Genomic DNA, 11169 nt, shown 5'->3' with positions numbered 1-11169 from the left:
GAATAAAAATTCATCAACTCTGGACGTGGTGGGGCTAAACATTTGCCAATAGATAACTGACACTGCCTCGTTATCTGTGAGCTGACAGGCTGCAACAGTTCTTAGCGGCTTTTTTTGACCTATTTCTTCCTCGCAGTTCGCACAAAGTTTGTTGCAATGGCGACAAGAATCCAGGAGCAGTTAGCCGCAAAAGAAAGTCGTTTTTGAGGTCGCTGAAAGAAGAAGACAAGGGGAAAAGCAGCGAAGCCAAACTAAGGTGATTCTTAGTTAGAAGACTGACGCACTGGTCGCAATTACTTACTCCTGGACAGGAAACTTCTGCTTATTATGAAAACGTACTTTATTTCCAAGAGCTGGACAAACGTTTTTCAGGACACGAAAGCGATATCCTATGTCTGAAAACGTAATTTTCAAGGCAAAGAAAGAGTCCGCTTGCTGCTGCGTGTTGTAGCTAGTTCATTCGCACTGAATCTCCGCGCAACCTTCTCTGCACCCCTTTCCTGCTCCTGTCCCCGCTGCCCGATCCGCTCTTCCTCCCTGCTCCTCATTTCTCGGGCACGGAATCTCCGCGCACCGCTCCCCTCTCCCCTCTCTCCTCCCCTCTCCTCCTCTCTCTCCTCTCCTCTCTCCTCCTCTCCCTCCCTCTCCTCTCTCCCTGCTCCGCTCTTCTCCTGCTCCTCACTTCTCGTCCGCGAACGAAATGTCCGCACACCCGCTCCCCCCGCTCCTCACTTCTCCGTCTTGCCTAACCAACACTGTAGTTAGTTGTTTACAAGTCATGTGCAGCACCGGCTGTAAACAAACCTGTTTCTGGCGTAAAGAGGAGGCGGGAGAAGGCGTTTCTACGTAGGAGCTGTAGGGGAGGGGGGTGGTTTCACACATGCGCAACATTTGAAAAAGGACAAACAGTCGCTGGATTTCTCGTTCCTTGGAAAATCCTCTATACAACCTTTAAGATGTGGGTAAGTCAACTTGTAGGTAAATTTGTACAAAAATAAAAAAGAAAACCCATTTTTTCTATTGTTGTCATTGATGTTGGGCGAGTCCCTTATTGTCAGTTTTAAGGTCAAAATATAGGTCAAAAGGTAATTCATCTCAAAAGTACTCCAATGCAAAAGAGACACCTTGGTTTTTGATATCGGACCAGTAGTTGCTGAGTAAATGCAATTTGAAAATCATGCAAAAAATTGTAAAAATGAAATTGCGATATCTCAATATTTATTTGAGTTTGACAGCCCTGCTTTAGGTCATGAAAACCGTTACTCTGATCATGCTAAAAAATTCGAGATTTTGGCTTTCTTGGCCATGACTTGCGCATAATCCAATTTTCTTTGCAACTGGACAATGTGAGCATTCAAATTGCAATTATTTGGGGTGAACTGAGGTGGAATGACTCTACTATCAAATACAAAATAAAAACTTGTAAACAAAAGGATGCCAAACTTTTTATCTTGTTTAAAAGAACCGAAAGAAGCTCAGACGGAAGTGCGTAGAGCCACTGATCCGAAGGTTGGCGGTTCGAATCCTGCTCAACCAGTCAAATCCAATGACCCACATACAGGTTGGCTGGTGTGATTCCAGTTCCCACAGATGAATGATGTTGCTGTGTCCTTGGGCAAGACACTTAACCTACCTCAACCTTAGTGTCTGTGTGTGTGTGAATGGGTGAGGTCGCTTTGAGGTGGAAAAGCGCTGTATAAAAATGTGACCGTACACCATTTATTTTGAAGGAACGTTACTCTTACCTCTGTTTATAACGTAATTACTGTCAAATACTTGTAAAGAAAGGATTGCAAACTTTTTACATAGCACCCTTTATTGTATTTCGTGGGTTGGCGGTAAGAAGGCTGAACCAGATGCAGAATCATCCTATACATTATAACATGATCCCATAAGAGGAGAGCTTCAACACGCAAAAAACTATGAATAAATATATTCACAACTGCTTCTACTATTGGTAGGAGATGAACGCATAAAAAGGTACCTCCATAAAAGATAATAGTTGATAGAAGTGTCTTTTTTCAGAAGTAAAAGCCTTTATCCGTTCTGGGTTTGTCCTTTTTTTTTTTTTTTTTCTTTTTTCTTTTTTTGCCTTCTATTTCCCCCTCCGAGAAATACCTCAAAATCAATACAATAACCTGGGTGTCATTGTCCACAAAGAAAAGATGGATTGTGGGGTCGAGATGGCCCCGTTAAGTCTGGCTGATTAAAAAAATCCAAAAGGCATCCATTGTCATGAAGTCTCTCTGTATCTCCTCCCGCTCGTGTTTCTGGGGGAAAAAAAGTTCTTATCAAACAAATAAAATGGAAATATTCACAACAACCGATAATTCTTGTGTGGTCTGAAAAGGTCCCTTATCTAACTCTATCCCGGTAACAAATTCAAACCTCAACTCAAGCTAACAGTATGAGATGAAATAAAGTGATGTGCATACAAAGAGGTCCAATATTGACTGGGGTATTCTTATTTTTGGCTCATCCAGGGAACGCAATTATTCTGCTTGCTTTGATTGTTTTCCGTCTCGGATTCCCCACCGGCATCCCGTCCTCTCCGTAGTCAAACCTCTGTTTACATAAATAGATCTGTATTTCGTAGAAAAATAAGCATTGACCACACTGCTGGCTGCTCGTTGCTATAAGGCACTTGGCTATGTTCCTTTTTGAGTGTTGTATATTCCCGACAATCCTGCGCACTTTTGATTCTGTGCGCGATTGTCCAAGTCCCGGAAGATCGATTCTACGCCAGAGGTGGGATTGCAAACAACCTCCTTAATCCGTTTTTTTTCCAACCGCGAACTCAAAATCGACGCGTTAAAACTGGTAGGAGCGATCCAGTACTTCCATATAATCCGGCTTGGTCCGCAGCCTCGCCACGTGCTCGCTACTGCCCCCTGTGGAGCTGCTAGTCGTCACCACCAGCGCTGGCTCGCCCCTGGCGTCCTGCGCGGTTGAGTCCGGGTGGTGCGGGTATCGCGGGGGTGGCCTCGCGTAGCCGCCCGGGTTGGGGATTCTGAACAAGCAGTCAACCAGCTCCACTTTCGGGGTGGGGCCTTGGCTGTCGATCACGGTCGGACAGAGGATGCCGTTTCCGTGGAGACCGGCGAGGGGTCCCACCGCGCCGGTCACGGTGCTGATCGGGGCTGACGCGGCCTCCACCGACCATTCCTTGTCTTTTTCGGAAGCGGAACGGTACGCTCCCTCGGACTCGCCGGCGCCCTCTTGCGGCAGCGCTCTCTGCTTCACCGCGGGGTCCTGGTCCTCCTTGTAGATGTGCGCGGAAGCTTCCGGGGGTAAGATGGTGTCATAAACGTGGCTGTGTTCGGCGGCGGGTAGCGGGGGAGTTTCCGGTATTCCGTGGTGGTGGTGGTGATGATGGGACTGTTCGGTGAAAATCCCGCATTCCATTTGTATACCGGCGAGATCGACTTCACCTTGACGACGGAAAGGAAGCTTGTCTCTACGTCTCAGCGCGTAGGCCATGAGAGCGGCCGCCGCGAAGAACGCCGAAACGAAAAGAACCAGAAGACTTAGCACGAGCACGGATAGCGGGATGGAGTCTTTCGTCGAAGGGCTGACCGGACCAGGGACTTCGCTCGAGTAATCCACGGAGATTCCTCTTTCCGGGGTGGTGGATGTGGGCGGTTCTCCCTCCTCCTGCTGGGTCTGGTCTTCCTGCTCCTCCAGTTCCTCCATCTCGGGGCAGAGGAGCTCCATGGAGACCGAGCGGAGGTCCACGCCCTTGGTCTTCTCCGGGGAATGGCAGACCACCTCGCCCACCACCACCACGGCGCTCAGTCCCTCCAGCCATCGCTTCAGGGAGGTGGCCCCGCAGTCGCACTCCCAGGGGTTCTGCTGGAGGTCCACCTACAAGAAACAAGACAGAGACCGATCAGATTTGGACATGACAATTGTAGCGAGAAATGGGGTGACATATGGTCGAGACTAGTACGTGAACCCACAAAGCCAAGATCAGGACAACCAGGTACTAGTATGTGCAGCCCAGGGGTGTAGGTGGGTGTGGTACGTCGGGGTACACCACCCAACCACTTCTCCCAATGTGAGAAAAAAACAAAAAACAAATATAAAATAGCTAAAACTTAAATGTCAAACCGGAGCTATTGACAATGGTGGAAACAACCTGCACAGGCTCATCATATCTGCAGTACTGTCCTATAGTGACCTGAGACATGAGGGACCAGGACTGAGCCAGGACTGAAAGTGTTGGGTGACCAGGACCAGTCCTGGTTTAAACCTGGTTTAGTCCTAATTCAGTCCTGGTTTAGTCCTAGTTTAGCCCTGGTTTAGTCCTAGTTTAGTCCTAGATTAGACCTGGTTTACTCCTGGTTCAGTCCTTGTTCAGTCCTGGTTCAGTCGTGTTTAAGTCCTGGTTTATTCCTGGTTCAGTCCCGGTTCAGTCCTGATTTAGACCTGGTTTAGACTTAGTTTAGACTTTGTTTAGTAGATGGTTTAGACCTGGTTTAGACCTTGATTTAGACCTGGTTCAGTCCTGGTTTAGACCTGGTTTTAGACCTGGTTTCCTGGTTCAGTCCTGGTTTCAGTTTCAGTCCTGGTTCAGTCCTGGTTTCAGTCCTGGTTTAGACCTGGTTTTAGACTTAGTTTAGACTTAGTTTAGTCCTGGTTTAGTCCTGGTTTAGACCTGGTTTAGACCTGGTTTGTTCCTCTTTTAGTCCTGTTTCAGATATGGTTTTAACCTGGTTTAATCCTGATTTAGTCCTGGTTTAGTCTTAAAAGTTCACTATGTAACTTATCAGGTGACAAATATTCCACAGTAGAGGAATAAACATACATTATCTCTCTTGTTTGTTCAATTACAGGTGTTTTATTGCTCAAAAACACTTTAAAAAACAATAATTCTAATTAACAGTAAAACGATGATAGACCCTTGCCCAGAAAAATTACACAATGCACCTTTAATGTCCAAATCTGAAAACCAAATATTCTGTCTCCCGTGTTCTGAAATGCATATTCTTGTATTAACTGAGCACATAATTTCTCCGTATTCTCCCACAGAGTTTAAAATGTGCACCGCGAACTGAATCTTGATTGGAAAAATACATTGCAAATTCCCACATTGTTTGTCAGAAAAATTGCAATTAAGACGACTTCCAAACGAGTCGAGTCCTGTGAGAAAAAGCATTGTTGTTTTGCATTTCACAATCTGTTTTTGAGACATGGTTTAATTGAGAGCTGTGTGCCGGCCTGAAAAGTCCACTTGTCAAAATCTATTTTCCTCAACAGCTCTTATTGTCTTGATTAGCGTAAGGAGTGTTTGTGCATTGAGCTAATTGTGAGATCCCGATGGCTTTAAAACAAACACTTTAAGACAAACTTATTTCTCCATCTGTCATGTGTTCTACTTCTATATTTTTGGTGGATTTTTTTTTCACAGTTTGGGACTTGCGTTTTGATAAAGTGTTAAATAAATATCGCCTTCAAATGATCAAGTCTTATTCTATGACAAATTACTTCTAGATACTGTACATTTATTCCAAAAAGAGGAAATTATACTACTACTACTATTACTACTATACTATTACTGCTGCTGCTGCTGCTGCTACTACTACTGCTACAAGTACTACTACTACTTTAAAAACAAGTTCTAGTCTGATTACTTTATTTTTGATTTTTTATTATTGATGAAGTACTTACTTACTAACTACGTACTACTACTGCTGCTGCGACTACTACTACTGCTACTACTACTGCTATTGCTGCTACCACTATACTACTACTACTACCATCACTACTACTGCTACTACTGCTAGTAGCACTACTATCACCACTACTATTACTACCACTACTACTACTACTGCTACTAATACTGCTATTAGTACTACTGATACTCTAAAAGCTATATATATATATATATATATATATATATATAAGCAATACTCTGATTACTTTATTTTTATTTTTTTATTATTGATTATTCAAGTATTTACTTACTAAGGAAACTACTACTACTACTACTATTACTACTACTACTGCTACTGCTACTGCTACTACTACAATACTACTACAACTACAATACTACTACTACTACTTCAACTACACTACTACTACTACTACTACTACTACTACTACTACTACTACTACACTACACTACTAACTACTACTACTACTACTACTACTACTACTACTACTACTACTACTACTACTACTACTACTACTACTACTACTACTACTACTACTACTACTACTACTACTACTACTACTACTACTACTACTACTACTACTACTACTACAACTACTACTACTACTACTACAATACTACTACTACTACTACTACAACTACACTACTACTACAACTACTACAATACTACTACTACTGCTACTGCTACTATAATACCTCTACCACTACTATACTACCACTAAAGCTACTACTACTGCTGCTACTAGTACTACTAAAAGTAATTGCTACTCTGATTACTTTATTTATTTATTTTATTATTATTATTATTTTTATTGATTAATTACTTACGAAGGAAACTATTTCTACTATACTACCACTACTGCTATTTAAAAAAAAAAAAAAAAAAAAAGACTGAATGATATTGCCAACAAATGTAAAAAAAAAAAAATGTTTGTTGGATGAGAACTTTAAGGAAACAACAGCCAGAAACAGCATTTAATCAGACCTTGAGAGGCTCTGATGGATTTAAAACAAACATTTAGTCACTAAGCCAAATAATTAAGTCTTCTTCTATGAAAAACTACTACTAAAGACATAGAGATAAGATAATACTACTACTACTGCAATAAAAAATAATCTATACGATATTGCCAAGATGTTGCTGGATGAGAACTGTACGGAAACAACAGCCAGAAACAGCATTTAATCAGAGTGAGGCTCTAATGGCTCTAAAACAAACACTTGGAGCCAAATCTATTTTTTCGATTTGTCATATATTCTACTTCTACATTGTAGGTGGGATTTTTTTCTCACAATTTTGGAGTTACATTTTGTCTTGATCCCAACTAGTAACCACATTTAAATGATTAAGTCTTCTATTAAAAAAAATAAAATAAAAAATTATATATATATATATAATATATATATATATATATATATATATAGATAGATAGATAGATAGATAGATACCTGGTTTAGATATATATTTAGTTTAGTTTAGACCTGTTTAGACCTGGTTTAGACCATGATTTAGTCCTGGTTTAGACCTGGTTTAGACCTGGTTTAGACATGATTTAGTCCTGGTTTAGTCCTGGTTTAGACTGGTTTTCCTGGTTTAGACCTGGTTTAGACATGATTTTTTTAGTCCTGGTTTAGACCTGTTTAGTCCTGGTTTAGACCTGGTTTAGTCCTGGTTTAGACCTGGTTTAGTCCTGGTTTAGACCTGGTTTAGACATGATTTAGTCCTGGTTTAGACCTGGTTTAGACATGATTTAGTCCTGGTTTAGACCTGGTTTAGACATGATTTAGTCCTGGTTTAGACCTGGTTTAGACATGATTTAGTCCTGGTTTAGACCTGGTTTAGACCTGGTTTAGACACCTGGTTTAGACCTGATTTAGACATGATTTAGTCCCTGGTTTCTGGTTTAGACCTGGTTTAGACATGATTTAGTTTCCTGATTTAGTAGACCTGGTTTAGACCTGGTTTAGACCTGGTTTAGACATGATTTAGACCTGGTTTAGTCCTGGTTTAGTCCTGTTAGTCCTGGTTTAGACCTGGTTTAGACATGATTTAGTCCTGGTTTAGTCCTGGTTTAGACCTGGTTTAGACAGACAAGAATTAAGTCTTCTATGTAAAACTAGTACTAGATAGATTGATAGACTACTTCAAAAAAAAAAAAAAGAAAAAAAAAAGAGACTGAATTATATTGCCAACAAATGTTAAAAGACATTTTGGTGGATGAGAAATGTAAGGAAACAGCATTTAATTCTATCAAAAACATCATTAAAAACCATGTAGAAACAACAGCAGCTCTATCCTAAATTAGTTTTTCAGCCCTGGTTGAAGCTCAGAGTGAACGAAGGGCCTAACTGGGCGTGGCCACGAGTCCATTCTGTTTTCCCTCATGGTTGAAAACTGTGTATCTTTTATCAGTGGGTCAAATAAAGTGCTCTTCCAAGAAAGTGGAGAAGTAATATAGATTTTGCATTAGTATGAGGTCAGCGGCGCTCCTTCCTCACAGATCCGAGCGCAGGGATTAGAATGCACAGAGCAGCGTGGAACGTTAAATCTCAGCGAGCCTCATCAGCACCAAAGCAGATATTCTGATGATTTGAGAATATTTTGCATAGTGCTGATCACCCTTTTCCTCCAACCCCGTTAAGATGTAATAATGTACAGTAGTAATCCTCTGAATTCAGCTTTTGATTTCCAGGCACAACAACATTTGTCCAGAAAGAAGTGAAAAGGTAAGGACACCGTGATGAAAATCCCACACGTACAGCCAAGTGTACACTGATCTGTTGATTTGAATGGACTCAATGCTTTTCTGTTTAACACATATAAATGGGTACAGCTTAAAGGTTGTATGGAGGATTTTTGTTTTGTTTCAGATTGTCAATGATAGGTTAAAATAACATTACAGAGATGCAGCAGCCTTGTAATTATGATGAAAAAAAAAAAAAAAGAATGAAAATCTATCAAATGTGGACGTGGTGAGGCCAGATAAACATCAGCCAATAGAAAACAAGGCTACCTCATTTTCTATTGGCTGTTAGGTCGTCAATCAAACTCCCTATGTTTCTAGTGTAACTGACTCGCTGGGATTACGTGGTTTATGCGGCGGTTCTTAGAGACTTTTTTAAACTGTAGCTTCGCACAAATTCGCACAAAGTTTGTTGCAACGGCGGACGAGAATCCACGACCAGTTCGCCGCGAAAAGAAAGTCCGTTTTCGAGATCGCTGAAAGAAGAAGAGAAGAGGAAAAGGAGCGAAGACAAACTGAGGTGATTCGTGGAGATCCCTTCCAGCGATGGCGCGACTCAAGTAGACGAAGGTCGCTAAATTGTTTCTAGACCGGTCACTTCGACTGTAATTCCGAACGCCCACTGGCTGTAAACGTGTGATTTCTAGAGTAAGGAGGCGGGAGGAGATGTTTCTACTGAGGGAAGCTGTGGAGGAGGAACATTTGAAAAAGAAGTGTCACTGTAGTTCTCTTCCCTTAAAAAAACCCTCTATACAACCTTTAAAGGAAGTGAGCATGGGTGCGCTTCTGCCTCCATCGACTCTGGCTCCGATTGACTTTACATTGAAAACTTGCCACTGTTCTCTCCGTAACTGCTGCTGTGAGCCTCGTCGTGTTGGTCTTAAAATCTTCGTATTAACCCGCTCTACATGATCCTGGTGTTTTTATTTTGCTATTTTCTCCGTAAATAAATTCCTGTTCCTAATTTGGAACTTGGCTCTCCCATTCGGCAAATTCAGCAGACCTGGGCATTGTCCAGCTCCGAGGCGATATACGGCCCTTTGGTTGACTCTGACCGGCCTGTTTAAGCTCATTTGGAATTACAAATTAAACATATTTTATCATTTTACCTCATGCATTGCTTTTATTTTAGAGTTAGTTTTAGTGTTTTTAATGACATTTTTTATAAGGCATTGTTACCTCACTTTTCCACTGTTTAGTCATGACATAAAGTCATACCAGTCTAACCAGCTCATTTAAACAATGATATTTACTGCTTTTTTAATTGTTATTAAAAGAAATAATATTATGCAGAATTTAGTTAAAGGTTGTGTGGAGGATTTTTTTGTTTTTGTTTCAAATTGTCATTGAAAGTTTAAAATACCATTACAGAGACGCAGCAGCTTTGTAATTATGATTAATAATTATGTAATTATGATGATTATGAAAAAAAAAAAAGAATGAAAATCCATCAACTGTGGACGTGTTGAGGCCAGATAAACATCAGCCAATAAAAAATTAGACTCCCTCTTTTTCTATTGGCTGTTGGGTCGTCAATCAAACTCCCCACGTTTCTAGTGTAACTGACTTGTCGTCGCGCGGGGATTTCGTGGTGTATGGGGCGGTTCTTAGAGGCTTTTTCAAACTGTAGCTTCGACGCAATTCGCACAGAGTTTGTCGCGATGTTGGACGAGAATCCACGAGCAGTTCGCCGCCAAAGAAAGTCCGTTTTTGAGGTCGCTGAAAGAAGAAGAGAAGGAGAAAAGGAGCGAAGACAAACTGAGGTGATTCTTGGAGATTCCTTCCAGCGATGGCGCGACTGAAGCAGACGAAGGGTCTAAAAACTGAAGACGAGTCGGTCGCTAAATTATTTCTAGACAGGAAACTTCAACAGTAATTCTGAACTGGCTGTAAACAAACGTGATTTCTAGGGTAAAGAGACGGGACGAGATGTTTCTACTGAGGCTGTGGAGGAGGAAGGTGGTGTCACACATGCACAACATTTGAAAAATTATTTCTCTTCCCTTAAAATATCCTCTATACAACCTTTAAGCATTTTGGCCCGGCCCGCTACAATATTTCCTGTTTCTCATGTGGCCTCATGGAAAAAAGAATTGTCCACCCCTGGTCTATGTTTAAACATACTAGTTCTACGCTCCAACATAGACACATGGAATCTTCTTTATGACACTCGTCCTTGTGGTCTTCAGATGTTTGTCAGTGCCTAAATTTGCAGATCGAATACATACAAGTTTTTCTCTATATATGAACAGGACAGACCTCATGTGAGAGCTCAGAACTTCCTGAATTCCCTCACTGAGCTGCAGAGGCTGCACTAGCACTGACTCATGACTGACTGCAGGTGTTGGGGTTTAAGTAGTGACCGTTCAGACCAGAAAGAAGCATTTTAGGTTTTAACCAACTGGATTTCAGCTTTGAAACTGGCAACTCGAATGAGAGACACAAGTGAGGCTCATTCTGCTTTCTTTGGATAATTGTCTTGAGAACCAAAACACCAAATTATAACAATAAACAACTTCACCATCATGCCCAGTGTTTTTGTAATAGATCTTTTTCACAACACATGATGTAGGGTAAACATCAGTTCCGCTTAAAGGTTGTATGGAGGATTTTTTTTGTTTCAAATTGTCAATGATAGCATTATAGAGGTGCAGTAGCCTTGTAATTATGATGACCAAAAAAAAGAGAATAAAAATTCATCAACTCTGGACGTGGTGGGGCTAAACATTTGCCAATAGATAACGACACTGC

General features: G+C 41.3%; 1 protein-coding gene across 1 annotated transcript in view; it reads right to left on the bottom strand.

Moving 5' to 3' along the window:
• Window positions 1-2811: 2811 nt before the first annotated feature.
• LOC110165602 (SLIT and NTRK-like protein 3) overlaps window positions 2812-11169 on the bottom strand; it is a 153975-nt gene continuing 145617 nt past the window's right edge. The window contains exon 7 of the mRNA XM_020930788.2: window positions 2812-3864. Within this exon, the coding sequence (XP_020786447.1) occupies window positions 2812-3864 (1053 nt within the window). The remainder of the gene's footprint in view (window positions 3865-11169) is intronic.

Source organism: Boleophthalmus pectinirostris, unplaced genomic scaffold (genome assembly GCF_026225935.1).
Source record: "Boleophthalmus pectinirostris isolate CB_2022bp ecotype Guang Dong unplaced genomic scaffold, ASM2622593v1 HiC_scaffold_10, whole genome shotgun sequence".
Taxonomy (NCBI): domain Eukaryota; kingdom Metazoa; phylum Chordata; class Actinopteri; order Gobiiformes; family Gobiidae; genus Boleophthalmus; species Boleophthalmus pectinirostris.
Note: the sequence above shows the minus strand (reverse complement) of the source record. Positions and strands in the feature narration are given on the sequence as shown.